This window comes from Mustela lutreola, chromosome 10 (genome assembly GCF_030435805.1).
Source record: "Mustela lutreola isolate mMusLut2 chromosome 10, mMusLut2.pri, whole genome shotgun sequence".
NCBI lineage: Eukaryota > Metazoa > Chordata > Mammalia > Carnivora > Mustelidae > Mustela > Mustela lutreola.
In genome coordinates, this window is record NC_081299.1 from 108,406,833 (window position 1) to 108,427,337 (window position 20,505).

General features: G+C 51.6%; 2 protein-coding genes across 4 annotated transcripts; both read left to right on the forward strand.

Moving 5' to 3' along the window:
• The first annotated feature begins 702 nt into the window (after nucleotides 1-702).
• On the forward strand, nucleotides 703-9,609 carry THEM5 (thioesterase superfamily member 5). Of its 2 annotated transcripts, XM_059137324.1 has the most exons (7): nucleotides 703-890; nucleotides 979-1,144; nucleotides 2,443-2,644; nucleotides 3,873-4,011; nucleotides 8,157-8,267; nucleotides 8,586-8,710; nucleotides 8,991-9,609. In XM_059137324.1, exons 2-7 carry the CDS (start codon nucleotides 1,022-1,024, stop codon nucleotides 9,032-9,034), a joined length of 744 nt encoding a protein of 247 aa, XP_058993307.1. In that variant the 5' UTR covers nucleotides 703-890; nucleotides 979-1,021; the 3' UTR covers nucleotides 9,035-9,609. The 2 variants fall into 2 exon arrangements, with proteins under 2 accessions (XP_058993307.1, XP_058993306.1); XM_059137323.1 differs by having other exon boundaries at nucleotides 703-1,144.
• Nucleotides 9,610-16,971: 7,362 nt separating this feature from the next.
• Nucleotides 16,972-19,275, forward strand: C2CD4D (C2 calcium dependent domain containing 4D). Of its 2 annotated transcripts, none has more exons than XM_059137322.1 (2): nucleotides 16,972-17,040; nucleotides 18,064-19,275. In XM_059137322.1, the coding sequence occupies exon 2, from the start codon at nucleotides 18,116-18,118 to the stop codon at nucleotides 19,160-19,162; it is 1,047 nt and encodes a 348-aa protein (XP_058993305.1). In that variant the 5' UTR covers nucleotides 16,972-17,040; nucleotides 18,064-18,115; the 3' UTR covers nucleotides 19,163-19,275. The 2 variants fall into 2 exon arrangements, with proteins under 2 accessions (XP_058993305.1, XP_058993304.1); XM_059137321.1 differs by lacking the exon at nucleotides 16,972-17,040 and adding an exon at nucleotides 17,306-17,383.
• The last annotated feature ends 1,230 nt before the right edge of the window (nucleotides 19,276-20,505 follow it).

A 20,505-nucleotide genomic window follows, 5' to 3' on the forward strand; every position in this document is an offset into this window, starting at 1 on the left:
TGATTGTTCAGAAACTGCCCCAATCGCCACCATCAACACCATTGTCATCAGAATTCCACCTTTACATGGTTCTGACCGTCAGAACATGCTTTTCTCCAGTAAATTAAAAACCAGGACTTCTAGTGGAAAACTGGCAGTTTTAATTCAATAGAAAAAATACCAGCACTAGAAAAGCCAGCAACTTCGTAGACACTTTGCTGAACACTCCTCTCCACTTTCCCCTGAAAGCTGTCTTTCTTCCAGGCTTGTCAGGAACAAGGCTTCCACTGCCCAGCTCCCCACCTCACCCCCAGCACTCATGCCCTTCTCTGGGCTTCCCAAAGCATGAAAGTACCTTTGCTAAGCTCACTGCTCCCAAATGATTTTCTGTCTGTGCCTCTAAGACCATCTCCTTCTTGCCAGTATCCCCTCTGGGGACCAGCAGATGGAGGCTTCTCTGTGCGACCCCTTGTCTGCGATATACGAAGGGGTGCCAGGACCATACCAGGGGACTTAAGTGGTCTTGCTGCAAAGCACATGCCACAAAGGCTCCACCAACACACACAGACACTCCACCAACACTCTCCAATCGAGAGATAGACCTCCCTTATCCTTCTGGGAATTTTCTCATATCACGCCCCGCAAACACTTCAGGGCAGCCCTCTGAGGCCCCGTGTACCATATGCTATTTCCTTATGTGCTTCTTTCTCTTTAACAAATGTTTCTTTCTGGACTCAGCCCAGTCCTGTTAAGCATTCCTGTCCAAGCAGGGTCTGCTCCTCCCCAAGCGCTAGGCGGGGCTTGGGACCAGTGAAAGGCTCCAAACATCTGTGCTCTTGTGTCAACCCAGCCCAGCCTTGCCTAATCATCTGCGGAGGCAGCTTGCTGCTGGAAGCCTGGTGACCGAAAAGGTGAGAGGCTTGTACCAGAGGTGGCAGCGATCCCCGCAGCACCCAGCTACATCCAAAAAGCACTCACTCACTTTGCTGCTTTCTCAAGAGTCTGCCGGTGGTCCCACCAGCCCCAGCCTCAGAACTCAGCCATGATCAGGAGAAGCTTCCTGGGGGCAGTAAGACTTGGCCAGCACAAGGTCCTTCCTGGCGTCCCGCAAGTCTTACCCAGACTCAGCCCCACCTCAGCATTCGGATCCTCCGCGGACTCCCTGGTAAGTTCCCAGCTCAGCCAGGTAGGCAGCCCTCCTTCTCTTGGGGGCTTAGGGCATAAGGAGCACCCCAAATTTCTTCTTTCCAGATGATGGCTGGAGCAAGTGGGCAGTGTGTTGGGGAGCTATGTGATTTGGCAAAGGGAAGGTGTTCTTGGGATATCAAGTCACCCAGACCAAGGGGCTCCTGGCTAGCTTAGCTGGTGGAGCATGACTTTTGATTTCAGGGTCGTGAGTTCAACCCCCATGATGGGCCTAAAGATATGAAGGAGGAGGGAAGGGAAGGGAAGGGAAGGGACAGGAAAGGAAGGGAGAGAGAAAGAAAAGGAAAGAAAAGAAAGGGAGGAAGAAAGAAACGGAAAGGAAGAGAAAGAAAGAAAAAGAAGAAGGAAGGAAGAAAGGGAAAGAGAGAAAGAGAGAGAGGGAAGGAGGGAGGCCGAGAGGGAGGGAAGGCGGGAGGGAAGCAGGGAGAAAGAAAGACAGGACAAGCAATCCCAAACTAAGACCACCAGGACACTTTTATCCCGGTCTGGATCTTGTGCAGCCATGCGTGAGTCACTTTCCTCCCATGGAGCTCAGACTGCTGCAGCTGCATCTGCGCATTTCCCGATGGACAGACCTGTGTGTGGTTTGGCCAGCAGCCAGCCCACTGCCTATAGTTGTGACAGGTCCGTGAGTATTTGACACCACAGAGGGCTCACTCTTCCTACAGATAGTAACACCCTTGTGTGGACACCTGAAACATGTTTCAAAGGAGCCACCTTTAAAAAAAAAAAAAAAAAAAAAAAAGGAGCCACCTTGCCAGGGCATGCCCATAGCTATAGACACCTGGACTAGTCCCCAAAGCAAGCAGGTGGCAGCAATGGCCCTCAACAACTGGACGCACCCTCTGGGATACAGTATCTCAGGACAGGCTCCAGTATGACCATCAGCTCTCACACTCACAAGCCTGGCAACCTTAGCCATATTTCCTCAGTTTCCCTATCTGTACAGCACGGCTTAGACTAGTAGTTCTCAGCCTCAAGGAACAGCTCACGGGTTTTTAAACAGGACAGTTGCAAGGCACACCACAGAGCCGTATGCCTCTACTTGTCAGCCCCCGTTCCCTTTGCACTGTAGGGTCCCCTTGCCATCACCACAGGTGTCCCCTAACCCTCTGCAAGGAACCTGGGCCGCTTCCTGTAAGTCGACACTGGTGGAGCCAGTGAACCCAGGAGCAAATCACCTAGAGGTCCCACAGCACAAGCAGCAGCCCCCATCCCTCAAGAAGCTCTTTAATCTCTCTGATTTTTCCTGCCCAGGTCTCAAGGTTCTGTCCAGAGAAGACGGATTTGAAGGATTACGCCCTTCCCAATGCCAGCTGGTGTCCAGACATGCTGAACCTATACCAGGAATTTCTGGAGAAGACCAAGACCGATGGCTGGGTCAAACTCCCCTCCTTCAAGTCCAACAGAGACCACATCCAGGGGCTGAAACTCCCATTTGGGTTAGCAGTTGCCTCAGGTAAGGCCTGGCCTGGGAGGGCCTGTGGGCACATCTGCTCCCCAGCCCACGGGGGGTTCAGCCAGTCCCATTCACTGTGTTGACCCTCAGGACCCTCAGGAAGGGGATCCATAACCTCCCTTCTAGTTCTCAGCAGGAAGTTCTTTCTGTGTCTGACCCAGGAAAAGAGAAGAGTATTCCCTCCGATTTCTGGTTCTTTCCTCGTATCCGAGAGAACACAACCTAGTGTTGGCCTTTGCTTCCAGCCAAGAGCCCCCACTGAGCACAGCCTTTAGCCCCCTACCCTTCTGCCTTCCCACTGGGTGTTCTTCCTATGCCGTCAGGCTTTATCCCAAGTCCTCCTCTCCACTTAGTAGGGGCCCTGGGGCCTGCCTCCCCGACTGCAGGCTCAACACAGCGTCCCCACTCTACTGGCTCCATAGCCAGGCTCCCCAAACTCCCACCAGATCAGACGGATAGAACTTTCCACCTTCACCTTCCTTCATGTGTGTGGGTGCGTGTAAGTGTGCCTGTGCGCACACATGTCCCTGTTTTCTTGTCTCTCTCATTCATGCATGTGGTTTTCTAGCCAAGTGATGAATCTGTGGTACGGTAGGCACATGACCTTTGCATTTATACCACAAAGCAGGGTCACCAAATTAATTTTTTTCAAAGAATTTTATGTCCACCAAAAAAGGATGTAGTTGTTGTAGTAGTCATCTTGGGGGGAAAATCAGGACTTTGGTGGACTTTTCTGCATTTATTTTACTGTGGTTTTTTTTTTTTTAAGATTTTATTTTTAAGTAATCTCTACACCCAACATGGGGCTCAAACTCAAACCCCAAAATCAAGAGTCATGTGCTCTACCAATTGAGCTAGCCAGGCATCCTGATTTTACGGTTTAGTACTGTTGTTATTTTGAATTATATGTGCAGGACATGTTACATTTTTAATTTCCCAGGTTTAAGGTCTGTTAAAGTCTTGATCTGGCCATGAGCCTGTCTCTACCCCTCAGCTAGGGAACTTCCTGAGTGTTTCCCCCTCCAGACCAAGGGCTCCCTGAAGAAAGGGCAGACTCTCCACTCTCAGATTGAATGCTCCTTGAGGGCAGAGCCAGGGCATCCTCTGGTTCTCTCCTGGACCCTGCCTGTGCCTAAGGCAGGGCTCCACCATGGTGCTGAATTCCAACTAGGGCCCACACACTTGTGCATCCACTTCTCAAGCTACAGCACTGCCCATCTCTCCCTAGACAAAAGCGACTGGCGCATCTTCACCAGATGTATCCAAGAGGAAGGACAAGGCTACGAGTATGTCATTTTTTTCCACCCATCCAAGAAGAAGTCCATCTGTCTTTTCCAACCTGGCCCCTACCTGGAGGGGCCCCCAGGGTAAGCCACAGACAGAGCCTGTGTGGATGTCCCTGGCTGCTTTCTGGGCTCGGCTCAGATGGGCCACACACAGGGCCCCCAGAGTCTGTCCCTCTTCCTCGGAGCTGGAGGATGGGAGGGTGGGCACTGGGCTTCTGTCTCCACACCAGGCCTGGAAGGGCACTCTTGGTCACCTGGTCCAGGCCTCATTGGGCAGATAAGGAGAGCCTCTGTATGGAGGCCTAAAATTTTTTCCAGTAAGAAGGTGGTCTTAGAGGCCACTTGGGAGAAATGTGCTGTGAACTTGGAAGAGGACAAGATCTGGAGCCAGGCTTTCAGTTCTGTTCTGCCTTGCTGGCCTTGGCACCCTAAGCAAGCATTTCAACCTCTGGCCTTCAGCCTTCTTACCTGAAACCTCGGGCAATAATACCTAGCTGCCAGAATGACTGAGAGATACGGTATTACAGGACCATGTCTATGTACTCACAAATCATATGACACAATTTTAGCTCTCAGACACCATCTCTCCAGACTTCATCTTTTGCCTAGGAGCAAACACAGAGATAAGGTAGCACAGCAGCCCACGCAACCAATCAGGTCTCTAGTCCAGGATCTGGGACTCCAAGCCACTGATCTCTCCATTATACTCTGCTGCCTTTGAACCTGGGATAGGCCCAGGAAGGAACTCACACTAGGTAAATTCCACAAGGGAAATCAAGCTGGCCTTTAGCCTCTTGCCCAAGGCCACTGGGCCACCAAGTCCATGGTTGTCCGCCTTCTCCTGCATCCCTGTTCCTTCTTTATTTTTTTTTTTTAAGATTTTATTTATTTATTTGACAGAAAGAGATCACAAGTAGGCAGAGAGTTAGGCAGAGAGAGAAGGGGAAGCAGGCTCCCCGCTGAGCAGAGAGCCTGATGCGGGGTTTGATCCCAGGACACTGAGATCATGACCCGAGCAGAAGGCAGCGTATTGCTTAATCCACTGAGCCACCCAGGCGCCCCCCTGTTCCTTCTTTAGACAGTCACCAAAGCCTGCTAGTGGTGCCAGAGTTCCTACAAGAGAGAAAGAATGGTGGGGGGTAGCTTTAGGGTCCTAAGGCCTGGGAGAAACTCACAGTTAAATTCAGAGATCTTAAAAGATGTCAGCTCCTTGGGACACCTGGGTGGCACAGGGGTTAAGCTTCTGCCTTCAGCTCAGGTCATGATCTCAGGGTCCTGGGATCAAGTCCCACATCAGGCTCTCTGCTCGGCAGGGAGACTGCTTACTCCTCTCTCTCTCTCTGCTTGCCTCTCTGCCTACCTGTGATCGCTCTCTGTCAAATAAATAAAATCTTAAAAAAAAAAAAAAAAAAAAAGATGTCAGCACCTCCACAGGCCGTGGATTCAGACTGCAGCCCTTGGCCACCTTTGCCATCCCAAAGGCATCTTCCATGAGGACACTGATTTTCCCACTGAGCACTGGGGGACTAGGTCAGAGCCCTACACAGGTCAGGAATGCCTGTCTTTCTCAAGAGGAAAACTATAGAAGGCGGGGCTGAGGGGTGAAGTATAACTGATTTTTATTTAGGGGCTCATGGAAAGGCAGCGGAGGACCACCCAACACTGAAGGCAGTGGGTTGAGTGGTTCAGAGAAGAGATGAATACTGAAGAGAAAGAGATATCCAGTTCAGTCTACCTATTGCATAGGGGGGAAAAAAAACAGTTCTCAACTACTATGTCTTTTTCTCCTGTGCATCTCCTTTACTGCTCACACAGGACACTTCTGATAGTTCTGATCACCAAATGTTTAGAGGCTTTTCCCCACACCAGGTAATTCTGGGACACCAGCTGGGTGTCCTACAATTTAACTCCATTCTGACACCATCTACCTGGAGACAGCATCAGATCCTACAGGGTAAAGGCTTAGTCCACAAGACTGCCCCCCACTTAAGACGCCAAGAGCAAGTGGCAGGTTGCCAGGTTCCCACAACTTTTGTCTGACTTGGCTATGTTGGGAAGCAAGATTTTCCTGTCGCTTTCAAGGGTCCTTGCAGCTGGACTAGGAATCAAATTGACCTGAGACAGATTAACAGGAGAAAGTCAAATTTAATAGTGTACATACAGGAAATTCACACAGACATGGGAATTCCAAAGACAGGCAAAATGAAGCCTATCTGTCATCCTGAACTAAGGAGCAGGGGGCAGGGATCTGGGACTTAGAAGGGAAGGAATGCACTCTGCATGGTAATAAGAAGAAGAGCAGATGTTTGGTAATTAGATGCTTATCCTGCCTTACAGATGGGTCACTCAGGTAAAACTTAATCTCTGGTAATAACCTTTACTCTGGGAAAGACTCCCAGTTTAAATTCTTCTATGTAGTGAAGGAATTCCACAGGGTCTCAACTGCCTTCAGCTCAAAATAATATCCATGCTCGAGTGGCCCATCCTGGGGCAGCTTGCCTTGGCCCCTACAGTTACCAGTCAGAGTTCTCACAACCCCCTCCTCAAGCCCACTTACTTTGCTAGAGAGGCCTCCAGAACTCAGGGAAACACTTATATTTACCAGTTTATTAAAGGATATGATAAAGGATACAGAAGAACTGCCAGATGAAGACACACATATGGCAAGGTCTGGGAGGGTCCTAAGCACATGCAGGAGCTCCTGTCTCTGTGGGGTTGGCATGCATCACCCTCCCCTGGGCCTGTGTTTGCCAGCCTGGAAGCTCTCTGAACCCTGTACCATTGGGATTTTATGGAGACTTCCTCACCAGGTGTGGTCCATCAAATATTCCATTTCCAGCCCTTCACCCTTCTCTAGAAGCTTCTAATCATGGCTTGGTCTTTCTGGGGACCAGCCCTCATCCAGGAGTCATCCAGAAGCTTGCCCAGAGCCACCTCAGTAAAACAAGACACTCTCACTGCCCAGGAAATTACAAGGGTTTCCGACAGCACTGTCCTGAATCCAGGGCAGAGACCAATATATATCACCTATCTTATCACAAGTGTCCACCCAGCCCCTAGGCAATGAGGAGGGCTAGGTTGCGGGCTGGCTAAGAGCTATCCTGCAGAATCCACAAGCCTGTCAGTGGGTCCCTGTCTGCCCAATGAGGATGCCAAGGGAAGAGCAGATTTGGGGTTCTTTGGCACCAACTTGTTTTCCCCTCTTTAAAGCAATGTGAAAGTAGGGGGTTTTATGAACATTACTTCATGTAATCTGCTGAAATAGGAATTATTTCTATTCAGAATTTATAGTGGAAAAACTTAGGCTCAGAAAAGCTTAGCCACTTAGCAGCTCAGCAACTTAGCAGCTTGCTCAAGATCAGACAGGTAGTGGGAGGTGGGGCAGGAAGTCAAACCAGGTGGAGGGTGGTTCCACAACCTTCCAGCTCTTTCCCCTCCTGGTGGTAGGAACCGGAACCGGAGGGTAATCCATGCTAGCACAGCGGGGACAGCTGGCCTGGTCCGTGGAGAATCATGCTTCTGGAAATCAGAAGCTTGAATCTGTCTCATGTTATCTGCATTCTAGATTTCAGCGCACTTCTCTTTTTCCCAACTTCACCACCAACAAAGCAGCTTTGGCATAAGGTCGGCTTACACAACTGAGATTGAGAAATTCTCTCGCTCTAAGGAAAGCAGGTGTTGGCAGCAACCTGCCAAAGGGGGGCCCTGGGCCTTCTGCAGGCAGGATTGCTCAGGAGTCTGTCCTATTGGCCCTGTAGAGAACACAAGTTACAGTTCACATTTCTCTGCCTTGAAAATGTGGGCTTGGCCCCAGATGTACTGATGGATAAGGTGGGAGCTGGCCCAAGGCCATGCCCTGGAGCCCACACTGAAAAACACCAGGCATTTTCCAGGCCCTGTACAAGTGCACCTTTCCAAATGATGGCCATTTCTGCCAGCCACAGGTGATGAATCAGAAAAAATGTTTTCCCATTAACCTTATCGGAAAAACAACAACAACAAGAAGTTTTCCTGGCAAAATAAAAGAATTATGTCAGGTGGTTGCTGACACCTTTGAAGGAACATGGTAGAAAAGCTGAAGTGACTGGGACCAGTTTGATGAGCTGGGATGCTGCTCTGCTTGTTTTCTCTCCGGTAGAGAGGCAGAGGCAGGGCGGTTCCTGGTCGGGATCAAGGAGCGGGGCGGGGAAGTTTGCGCCCCTGCCTAGCTCCTGCCCCACCCCCAGGTTTGCACATGGAGGGTCCTTGGCTGCCCTGATGGACGAGACCTTCTCTAAAACGGCTTACCTGGCTGGAGAGGGGCTGTTCACAGTAAGCCTCAACATCAGGTTCAAAAAGTAAGTATGGGTCCTTGGGGCCCTGGCCAAAGTCATGCCCTTTTTATCCTTGAGGAGTGGCCATGCTCAGCGGTGGTGGTGTGGGAGCCCTGTCTGCTGCCTTCCTTCCCCAGCCACTGCTCAGCCATTCCTTGGGTCCCAGCCAGAGCACAGCCTCTGCTGTCAGATTCTGGAAGTCTGCAAACGGGGCCCTGAGTCCTGAGCCACTTATTCCCTGAGGCAGAGTAGAATGAAGAGAAGGCTGGGGGAAATGGAGGGGTGCAGGGATGGCTGCTGGGGAGTCCTATGAGGGACGAGCTAAACCACCTCCTTTTCCAGCTTGATCCCTGTGGGCTCTGTGGCTGTCCTGAATGTTGACGTGGAAAAGATCGAGGACCAGAAGCTTTACATGTCTTGCATCGCCCAGAGTAGGGATCAGCAGACAGTCTATGCCAAGTCTTCAGGTAAAGAGATTCTCAGCCTCAACCCCCTGCCACCATCACCCTCAAGGCAAATGGAAGGAAGAATGCTGATGATGCTGTCCCCAGCAGGGACCAGCTTTTTAGAGTGGGCTTGGGCACCTGGAGAACCAGGCTAGGGTTTTTTTGTTTGTTTGTTTGTTTTCTATGTATGAGCGGTCTGACCTGTTTCACAGGGACAAGGTCAGCCGCCAGATAACAGGATGCAAATGCTCAGGGCGCCCCCTCCGGCTCCTGCCATTCAGCCTGTTCTCTTCCCTCGCAGGCGTCTTCCTTCAGCTGCAACTGGAAGAGGAATCATCCCAGTAATAGTCACTAAGCCTTCCTGCTGACTGCCTTGCCTGCTAGGGACCCACTACAGAGCAGGGAGGGGTCCCCAGGAAGTGACTGGTGAGATAAAGGAGAGGGTGCACTCCTCTGAATAAATAGATTTATGGCCTCATTCTCAAGCTAAGACCCTTCTGTGCCCGGAAATTAGAATCCCGCCAGCACCTCCCATAAACCCACTTTCCCATTCAGCACCAAGAGATCTCCTGGGCACCTGCAGGTTCCAGGCTCTGGGTGAGGCACCAAGCACACAGCAAGGAAAGACTTTAAAGGGTATAGCCTGGTGGTGGTCAGTAAGGGTGGGGCGGGGAGGCGCAGTGCATGGGACATAAAGTTTTGTTCTTTAGAAAGAGAACTCTGGTGGCCGTAAAGCAAGGGTCAGCAAGCCCAAAGGTGGGAACCCTGGGTGGGAGACCCCATCACGGCCCCCAGCTAGAGATAGTAAGGGCCTGACATGGGTCAGAGCTTTGAAGATGAAAGAGATGGAACATGGGACAAACAAAAGAGCGTGGGACTTTGCTGCTAATTACATGTCATGGACTGGTGAAGAGCTCTGCAGGATGACACCATGTTTCTGGCCTAGGAATTGCAAGGGGCATTATCGGGAGTAGAGAGGAGCAGTTTTGAGGTGGGGGTGGATAATGAGCTTAGTTTCCCACCCATGGAGCTTGATGTGCTCGTGGTGTTTTAGCCACATGGCAGGCACCAGCAGGAACCTGGATATTATGGTCTGGAGCTCGAGACTGATGAGCAACTGACTCAGTCTGTAAGTGATCAGTATAAAAAGGGACATGGAACCATGGGGAGTGAAGCATGCAGAGTGACAGGAGGGAAAGGGCGGGGAGAAATGAAGGATAGGGAAAGGGTCACAGATAGAACTTTTAGTCACGCTAAGGCTTAAAGTTGGGGCAAAGGATGAAAAGCCACCAGAGACTGGGGATAGGATCGGAGTGACCATTCTGAAGAGGAAGAGCTCAGCAGTGTCCAACACTCACGAGAAGGCAAGACAGATGAGGACTAAAAGTAGGCCTTTGCCTTTGGCAATGAGGAAGATGAGGGTCTTCTTTGCCACGTGGGAGCAAAATCAGTATTACGGTGAGTGAAAAGATGGGTGGGAATGACAAGTGAATCTAGATGATTCTTTCTAGGAATGTTGTTGTTGATGAAGTTATTTAAGGAAAGAGGGTTGACTATATTTATAAATTGCTTTGGAAGGAGCTAGTGGAGAAAGGCTGACACTCTAGGAGGGAGAGAGGTGTCATTCAGCAGAACACCTATCTGGTCTCAGAGATGGATTGAGAGCACAGGTGGAGACAGCATCAGTGACTCTGATACCAAAAAAGGAATTAGTAGAAGGGGGAGTGCATAGTAGGGGGGAGGAGAAGGAGTTTCATGCCAGAGGACTTCAGCGTCCTCAGTGAAACAGGAGGCGAGGCCCTCAGTGGGGAGAGGGGTCTGGAAGGAGGGCAATGATTGCCATATGCCACTGTGGGGATCAGAACAAACCAACCAGGTACACATGGGCCAAAGCATGCAGAAGGCCCAACTGCTGATGGAAAATGGGGGTCTGGAGTGTACTGACCTGGGATGAATGGAAGGTGGGAGCCAGCTGGCAAGACTACGGGACAATGGCCAGTAAGCCAGGCAAGGAAACAGCGGTGACAGAGGAAAAAGAATATGGCCGGCGAATATTTTTAAGAAGGAATGGTCTGACATGAAGGAGAAGAATACAGACTGAGGGAGGAAATCATCACCAAGGAGAAGCCAGAGCCTCCTCTGAGCCTGCAGAGAAGAGAAGTGGGAAACTGAGCAGCGGCCTCCGGGATGGGCAGAATGCCATCCAAACTAAAGGGGTGCGGGTGAGGCCCAGGAAGAGGTCAAGGGCTTGAGAAGTTTTACCAAAGAATGAGAACTCCAAGGGGGCATACCACAAAGGACTTTATTATCAAGTGTGGTAAAGCCAAATACTGAGACAGGTATACCTTTACATCTCTGAAGTGTCACCATATTTTAAAAAGAATGGACATAAAGTCCAGCTGTTGGTGTGTAGGAGTCATTCAGGAATCTGGCAGATGGAAGCTCTGCTGTCTTTAACACATGACTTCCAAGATCATCCTGATGTTGACATATAGTTGCCAGATAAGAGAAGCGAGAATCATAATAGAGGTGTTTAGGGACCAAGCCTCAAAATACTTCCATTGACCAGAACTCAGTCACAAGGCCCCACTAAACAACAAAAGGAGAACATGGTCTAACTATATGTTGGGGAAGAAAGGGAAAAGGTTAGGGTGAATAGCTAGTAACCATGGTCTCCGTTTGAGAGGAGGACGGGCAGAGGAAGGAAGAGTCTATATCCAAACCCACACCCTGGAAAGTGAAGAATTCAAGTTCGGGCCTAGGCTGAGGTTCCAGGAGCTGGGGCCCCTACCCCGGCACCTCTAACAGAAACAGGCACGGGTTGGAAATCGACAGAGCTGGGAATGTCTCAGGCAAGACCCCACAGCAGGGCTGGGAACATCAGGCTTGACTGGATAAAGCAGGCAGGGACCCTGGTAAGGGAAATAAGGCTATCGGCTGCTGGCACACTTCTCTAGGCTCTAGGGCTTTGAGAAGCCCCTCTCCTTTCCAGGAGGTCAAGTATCACAGCTTTCTAGGTAGGAAAGGGGAGTTGCTACCTCCACACTTTTTAAAAAGTCATCGGAAACGCAACTACTCTAAAGGTAGATGGAATGGAATCCACTGGCCATCCTGGCAAATGAGGCAGCTTATACTGCTTAAAGCAGAGAATAGGGCTGCCTGGGTGGCTCAGTCAGTTAATCATCTGCCTCTGGCTCAGGTCATCACACCAGGCTCCTGGAACAGACCCCCTCCTTGGGCTCCCTGCTCAGCAGGGACCCTGCTTCTCCCTCTGCTGCTCTCCCTGCTTGTGCTCTCTCTCTCTCTCTTTGTCAAATCAATCCATCAATCACTTTTTTAAAAAAATAAAAAAAAAACAGAGGATATGTTTTCTCCAGATGCCTGAGTCCAGTGCCAAGAGAACCGAAGAGTGGATAATGCAATTGTAAGAGCAACCAGGTCAAGAAGGCAGGAGATACTAGCTCATATCAGCTCTTTAAAAAAGGGCCCCTAAGGCCTTCCTGGAACTGCAGAGCTAAGTCATTCATAAAAAGTCTTAGGTAAGGAGCCAGAGCTGTAAGACACAGCATATCACCAACTCCATCACCTGCCAGTGCCCACAGTGAACATTGTAGCAAATCATGCTGAGGCCACTACTCAAGGCCATGGGCAGAGAGCTTAGCAAGACCCAAAAGCCCAGGGAGTCTTATAGCACTTGCCTGCCTACTTGGAAGAAAGTCCTGCCTGCCTCTTCATCAGGCTTGAACCCAGATAACTTCTGTAATGCCCAGTCTTCCAGGGGTCCCTCTACAATGGCACCAGCAGGAATAAGGCGATCAGGGCCCTGGGTCACATGTGATGTTCTCCATGAGTGGCAGAGATAGTGCTGGTGGAGGCGAGGAGGCAGCACTCTGGGCCTCATTGAAGGGAGTAGTTCTGCTCCAATCCAAAGACCTCTAGGGTTCAAGAAAAAAAAAAAAAAATGCTCTTTAACATAGATCTAGCTTCTAGCCTCAACTCTGCTACTATTTGGCACATCATGGCATTCTAGCTCTGTTCCTTGTTCTATAAAAATGGAAGGACAGGTGAGGTGACGTCTAAGTTCCTTCCAGGTCTGACATCTTGTTCTCGTTAAGTTGACCTGTGGTTCCTCTGTGCACCAGTCATTTGCTTGATGGCTCTCAGATCCCTCCTCCATCCCATCCCTCCTCTGCCTTGGATTGGGCAAAGCCAGTGCCCACAACCTGGGAAACCAGGCTCCATTGTCACTCGTCTTTTTGTTTTTTGTTTTTTTTTTTTTTAAGATTTTATTTATTTATTTGTCAGAGAGAATGCCAGCGAACACAAGCAGGGGGAGCAGCAGACAGAGGGAGAAGCAGGCACCCCACTGAGCAGGGAGCTGGATGTGGCACTCAATCCCAGGACCCTGAGGTCATAACCTGAACCAAAGGCAGTCACTCAACGGACTGAGCCACCCAGGTGTCCCATTGTCACCTTTGAGAGGCTCTGGTGACCAGTTGGAAGGCGGGAAGTAGCAAGAAGTTAAGAGTTCTCCCCTTCTCTTTGCTTTGAAAGGCTGTGTCTCCAAAGTCCCAGATTCTGCTAGACTGTGCTCACCAGCCTATCTGCCTCTTTAGCTCTTTCAATACCTCCGTAACAAGTTCCCTGTGTTAAACTCCCTCTGTTGAACTGCCCAACAGGTGCTGTTTTCCTCACCTCACCTGACCCTGACTGAGGCAACGAGGCTGTGAATTATCTATACTCCATTCTCAGTCCCACTGCTGTGTGACCCAGGCAGTGGGTGTGCTTGTATGTGCCCTTGATTTTATCCACCAAGAGAAGGAAATGGAAGGAGAGAGGGAGCCAGAAAGTGAACTATCAATGACTGAGCACAATCCTGAACCAAATCTCTGCCCATTTTCTCCCTGCATTTGTATAACTGAATACAGCTAGAGAAAACTCTCACAACCGTGCTGTTTGGTTGCAGCATAAAGTTACGGCTGCTATCCTCCAGGCAAGCCTGCAGTACTGCCCAGCTGCCAGCTTGTATTTCCCTAGAGCTTTCACTCCCCTGTCCTCCTGGGTGATTGTTCCTCTCCTGGTACCTACCCAAACCCTAGAGTCACCTTCTCCTCCAGCCATCATTACTCTCAGCTGGTAACCTTGCATCCTGCTTCATGAGCAATTAGGAGCATTCAGAGAGAACAAGCTCCCACCACCCACTCCTTCACCTTCTACCTCTACTCAGTTGTTCTTTTCCCTTCAGTAACTGGGTGAACTGTCCGCATAGTAGGCAAAGGACAACCCCCAGATTGATTTCCCACGCCCAAAACCTATTTCTTTGTGTCTACTCAGGAATAACGCTGCATTAATTCTCATTTGTCTCTTCTGCATTACCAATTTCCTCCTTTCTATGGAATCTTTCTCATCAGCATACAAACATACCATTATTTCTGTGATTTAAAAATTTCTCTCTTGGGGCGCCTGGGTGGCTCAGTCAGTCAAGCGTCTGCCTTTGGCTCAGGTCATGATCCTAACATCCTGGGATGGAGCCCCACATCAGGTTCCTTGCTCAGCGGGGAGTCTGCTTCTCCCTCTGCCCCTTCTCCTATTCATTCTCTCAACCTCTCTCTCTCGTAAATAAATAAAATCCTTTAAAAAAAATATATTGGCATGCCCAGGGCTCAGTCTTGAGCCTTGAGCCCAAGATCCTTCCTCTTTCTACCTATACTTAATCAGGTCTCTTGACTTTAAATTCTATCTTCATTTCTCTTGGTGCCCACGCTTATATTTCCAGTCTGGACCTTTCCTCTGAGCTCCAGGTTCATATATGCATCTGCTTATTCAATGTCTCTATTAAGAGGTCGGCAGGCATTTCAGACTATATTGAGCTAACACTGAGCTCCTAATCTTTCCTCTTCTCAACGCATTCTCCATTCTTCCAGTTGCTCGACCCAAAAAGAGATCGTTCTTTCTCTTTAGATGGGGATGGATCCATTTATTGACTTGATCTTCAGAACAGATCTAGAAACTACTACAACCCTGATCTATGCCCCAATCATCTTATGCAAAGATTAATTCATTAGTGTCCTATCTGGTTTCTCTAATTATGCCCTTATCCCCTTCCTTTTGTTCTCAACATAGTCACCAGGCAAGTCACCATGGCAAGTCATATTACTCCTCAGCTCAAATAAAAGCTAAAATTGTCACAGCAGCTACAGGTCCCAACAACATCTGGCTCTGTTACCGCTCTGACTCTACCTCCCCCTCACTCATTCTGTTCCAGCTCTGTGGACCCATTTGCCTCCTTGAACACTCCAGGCATGCTTCTGCCCGAGAGACTCTCATTGATGATTCCTTCTGCCTAGAATGTTTTTCCTTCAGAAACCCTTTCTCTCTCCATGTTGTTACTGAAATGCTCCCTTCTCAAGGTGGCCATCCCTGACCACCCCATTTAAAACTGAGCACTCCTCTATGATCCTTTATTTTCTTCCCAACACTTCTCATAAACTGTACTTTTTTTTTTTTTTTAATGATTTTTTTTCTAGCATCTTTTCTTCCTCTGCTAAAGTATCAACTTCAGGTTGCCTGGGTGGCTCAGTGGGTTAAAGCCTCTGCCTTCAGCTCGGGTCATGATCCCGGGGTCCTGGGATCGAGGCCTGCGTCGGGCTCTCTGCTCAGTGGGGAGCCTGCTTTTTCCTCTCTCTCTGCCTGCCTCTCTGCCTACTTGTGATCTCTGTCAAATAAAAAAAAAAAAAAAAAAAAAGATTTTATTTATTTATTTGACAGATGGAGATCACAAGTAAATAAAATCTCTAAAAAAAATAAATAAATAAAGTATCAACTTCGGCTGGCTAGGAGATACATCTGTTTTCTCACTGCTATATCCTCCAGTCCAGCACAGTGCTTGGCACATATTCGTGGTATGTAACTGAATGAATGAAGCCACAGAATCAAACTTCCCTGAACTCCACCCTACCTCTGGACTTCTTATAGAAGCCAAAAATGTCTGACCAATGCCAAAGCCTGGAGTTCTTGGCTGCTGCACTCCGCATAGACCACCCTCCCCAGAAAGGACACCAGGGCCTCGCTGAGTCAGAAGCCATGGGACTAGAGGGTTTGAAGTCACCAGGGATCTCCACAAAAGAAACATATGCTTTTTTAAAACTCTCAGGTATCAGATGTCAAAATAACCATCTTGTTTCCTGCATCTTGTTGTTGTTTGCAAGTTTATTAACTGTCTCTTCCTTTAGCCTGCCCCCATTCTATGTATCCCCAGCACCTAGCATAGTGAATGGATGAATAAATTGATTCAGATATAATTCTGCTTAATGTCATTAATTCATTCAACAAATCCTGATTGAGCACCTGCCTTGTCCTAAGTGCTGCCTTCATGATGCTCACAGTCTAATAAGATGTTAAATAATCATATACAAAAATCACAGAGGGGAAAAACAAACAAACAAACCAACCTGTGACCCATGCCAGAAAGGAAAATATGGGGTGCTGTGAAAGTATACAACAGAAGCTAATTTAGATGGGAGGCTGTCAGTGAGGGCCTCCAGATCTGAAGAATGGAAGGGGGCAGTCGTCCTAGGAGAGGGAACAACCTATGCAAAAATCCTAAGGAGGGAATGAGCCTGAAGCCTTTGAGAGAGTGAGGGATGGTAGGTGCACTTGAGGGTCTCATCTTGCTAGTGGTGGCCTGTGCTTTGTGGGATCTGCCTGCAGGGGAGGGGATGGGAGGAGAGGCACTCTCCATGCTTCTAGTTTAACAGCCTTCTGCGAAAGACAAGGAGCACAGGCCAGCTGGCGCTTGACCCACTGATAGAACCAGCTCTGTCTTCAGTGTCTCTATGTCCAGAAATCTGAATCCTGGTAACTTTTCCTTGAGCCAGTATAGTTCAGAGAACTAGTCACACTGCAAGTCCCTCTGTCTGAGAGTTACTGTGATGGCTCCAGAACAGAACAATGGGGGGGGGGGGGGGACTCCATCAAAGAGGGCTTTGCAGAGTGTGTGTGACCATGGCCATGGGTTTCACCTAGCAAGCCGAGGGTAGGGCCCGGGCAGCACAGAGGTATGGAAGCCACTGCCCACTGATGACCTCCTTCTACTTCCCTGCAGAGAGGGCCAGGGCCCAGGACTGGCTTGCTGCTAGAAACCTGGAGGAAGGAGTTAAGAAGGCTGGGCTGATGACCGTGGAGACAGAGCTCTGTTTATCCAGGAAAAGAGGTCCAACGTAGGCAACAGAGGCCCCTGCCAGCTCCTCCCAGAAGAACTGGGCTGGGGGAGCAAGCTGGAGAGGAAGCTGCTCCCCTCTGGGCTCTGAACTCCTACCAGCCAGAAGCCAGGAACCAGCGGCAGCCCAAGGGTGAGGCCTGCCCTCCGGGCGTCTGACGGAGCTAGCTGTGGGCTCGGGCTCCCAGGCAGATGGTCAGACGGTCAGGATGTCGCGGTCCCGTGGGTGGGGCGTGGGTGTGCGGTGAGGGACCAGCGGTGAAGCCTCCGGAACCGACTCTGGGGGTGGCAGAGAATCAATACCGCCTTTGTGCTCAGTGGTTCCTAGGGAGAGGAGTGGAGAGTGGGAGTGGCGGACCAACAGACCGCCAGCCTTGCAGACTCAGGATGCCCTGGGGCTGGGAGGCTGCGGCAGGACAACGGAAGGGCTTGGGGAGGAGGAATACTCTTCTGTGATCCCCGCCTCACCCCCAGAGGTGCGTCTCCTTGGACCTGCCCTGGGGGCTCGCAGGGCAGCAGCCTGGTGTGCCTTGAGTCAACTCCGGCGTGGGAGCCACTCAGAAAGGAGAGGGAGGAGCAAGAGGAGGCAGGTGGGGCCAGGACGGAAGGATGGCTCAGGTTGGAGAGGCTTGCTCCTGGCTGCCAGGAAGGTAGCCGGAGCTAGCTTCCTCCTTCCTCTGGGAGGGGAGCCAGACAAGACCTAGGAGAAGAGTTTGAGTTCGGGATGGGCGAGGGAGAAGGGGATGAGATTGCCAAGGGCCTCTGTGTCTCTTCCGGGGAACAGGATGTCCCAGCAGGGTTCGGGATCTGTGTCGGTGTTTGTGACTATGGACCTTTCGGTAGTTTGCGCATGTTCATCCATTCTCCTAATAGTAGCCTAGAGTTTCAGTGGGTGTGTTGGGCCTTCTCACTGAGCATCTTTAGCACTAATGGCGGAGTCTGAGATCTCGGGTGCCTAAGGCGTGCATCTGCAAATGTGACTGTCCGATGCCCTGATGCCCTCCGTTTCTCCTCATGCCCCCAGGCTTCACCCCCCACCCCCTTGTTTTTCCTGCTCGGATAGGGGCCCGTGCGCCGGGAGAAAGTGCGCCGTGGTGGACCAACCGGTGTATGTTCGCTGTATCACCCACTTCGGGCCCTTTTCTGTCCTCCGCAGGCCTCCGCTGGGAACGCTAAATTCGGACTTTCCCCACCCCCACCCCCACTGCATGTGGCTTTTGGAGAAAGCCGGCTACAGGCTGGGGCCCCCGGAATCCAGGCCCCAATGGGCGCCCTCCAGCCTGCTCCCCAAGCGCCGAGCCCCGGGCCCGCCCGCGCGCGCCTGTCCCAACGTCCTCACTCCCGATCGCATTCCGCAGTTCTGCATCCCGCCGCGGCTCCCGGACGCTGGGGGCCCCGAGCCCCTGGCCGGGCGCAGCCTCCCCGCGGCCTGTTCGCTGCCCCACCTGGCAGGCCGGGAAGGCTGGGCCTTCCTGCCCGAGAGCCCGCACACGCGCCGGCGCGAGTCCCTGTTCCACCCGCTGCCGCTGCCCGCCGCCGCCGCCGCCGCCGCCGCCAGGGGGCTTTCCCCAGCGCACGGCCGGTGGCACGTCTCCGCCCCGGACCTGCGCCTCTGCCGGGCCCCCGACAGCGACACGGCCTCGTCGCCCGAGTCGTCGCCCTTCGGCTCGCCGCGGTCAGGCCCCTGCAGACCCCGGCCGCACTCACTGTCCCCGGAGGAGGCGAGCTCGGCCGACACCAGCCCGCCCGCGCCGCGCCGCGCGGGGCCGCCGCTCTTCCACCTGGACTTCCTGTGCTGCCAGTTGCGGCCGACCAAGGAGAGCGTGCTGCGCCTCGGACCCCACGGCGGCCAGCTGCGGCTCTCGGCCGAATACCAGGCCGGGCCCCGGCGGCTGCGCCTGCGCCTGGTGAGCGCCGAGGGCCTGCTGCAGTCGCGGCCCGGCCCCGGGAGCGGCGGTGGAGGCTGCTGCGTGGTGCTGAGGCTGCGGCCCCGCGTCGGTCCGCGAGGCCAACGGAGCCGCGTGGTCAAATGCAGCGCCAACCCCATCTTCAACGAGGACTTCTTCTTCGACGGGCTGGGCCCGCCAGACCTGGCCGCCCGCAGTCTGAGGGCCAAGGTGCTGGACAGGGGCGCAGGCTTCCGCAGAGACGTGCTGCTGGGGGAGTGTGAGGCGCCCCTCATTGCCCTGCTGCCTCCCTTGGGCGGGGGGCTGGGTCTGGGGACCTTCCCGGCACCTGCCCATCTCAGCCTGTAGACTGAGAGACTGTCTCTTCCTCAAAGAGATCTCCTCTAGGTCTGCGTATTCATTCTTTTCGTCTGCCCAGCTTGTATTTATTTTTGCTAATAAAATGTCTGTTTTTAGCAGGATCTCGCCCCTTGTTGGCATCCTAAGCTCCGATCTACAGCCTACTCATTTCCCTCCGCCTTGGCTACACCAGGGATGGAAGAAACTCACTTACACAGAGTTAGAGCTGACCTCAAGTGGTGGTTCTCAAACTTGAGTGAGCATTAGAATAATCAGACATCCGCAGGCTTGGGCTCCATCCCCAAGAGATGCTGTAGCTAGATTAATAGGTCTGGGCGGGGTAGGTCCTAAGGCCCTGTCCAAAAAGGCCTCCACCCCTTCAGGGGGTCCTCTAATCACTGAGTCACTGCAGAAAAAGCTCTGTGACTGAAACCAACATCAGCCACCTTTCCCCCAAGGGGGTTCCTTGGGGCTGCATAGGGGAAATCAGCAGTCCCCCACCCCTCTGCCTCGTGTGTCCTGAGGAGAAAAGAAATTTCTGTGTCTTGAGAGTGAGTCAGGAGATGTCAGCACAGAGTGCTGAGTTACGTGTTTTCTCTCTGCCTGTGCCTGTGCCACCCTAGCAGGCAAAGCTGCAGCCAAGAGTCCAAGCAGCCCTTGAGGACTGAATGGCGGAGAAAAACTGTCCCCGGAATTGAGATGGGAAGGGCGTCTAACCTGAGTGTGAGAGCTCTTCTCAAAGATGCTCTGAAAGGCTACCCCAGTGAGTAGGGGGAGGGTGGGGAAGGAGAAAATGTAGGTCACATTGTGTTTACCTCCTACCTGAATGTCCCTGACGTCAGCAGTGACCTTCTTCTCTCTCTCTCTCTGTCTGTCTCTCCACCCTCCCTGGAGTTGGTTCCTCTTGGCTCATGCCCAACTTAGAGGAAAGAGGGATGGAGGGAAGGAGGGAGAGGAGGAGGAAGGCAATGGGCCAACCCAGCTTCTTTCCTCCTCCCCCTTGGGCCCTTTCTCAGTTTCCATGGTGCCCTGAACCAGAGCCTGCTGCATCCTGATAAAGCTCAGCATGAGTGGTGCTAACAAAACACAAACGTACTTGGCTCAGATCGTGGGGATGCCTTCTCCCTCCCCTGATTAGGTACTCCCACCAGCTGCCCCAGCCCAAGGCCAGGGAACCCTTGCTCCAGCCATCCACCAGGGGGTAACATTGACCAAACCATAAAAAGGGCTAACAGCTACAAGGATTATCACCCAGCAAGGAACTGTTCAACAACTTGTCAACTCGTTTATTCTTCCCACAACTCCCTGGAGGGTTAAGTACTTTTGTTAGCCAATGTGACCTTGGGCTTTAC

Bases quoted from the DNA above. Each gene is read 5' to 3' on its own strand.
- THEM5 (XM_059137323.1), top strand. From the start codon at position 1,022: ATGATCAGGAGAAGCTTCCTGGGGGCAGTAAGACTTGGCCAGCACAAG. The intron at 1,145-2,442 runs GTAAGTTCCCAG...TTTCCTGCCCAG, and splicing joins GATCCTCCGCGGACTCCCTG to GTCTCAAGGTTCTGTCCAGA. The intron at 4,012-8,156 runs GTAAGCCACAGA...CCCCACCCCCAG, and splicing joins TACCTGGAGGGGCCCCCAGG to GTTTGCACATGGAGGGTCCT.
- C2CD4D (XM_059137322.1), top strand. From the start codon at position 18,116: ATGTGGCTTTTGGAGAAAGCCGGCTACAGGCTGGGGCCCCCGGAATCC.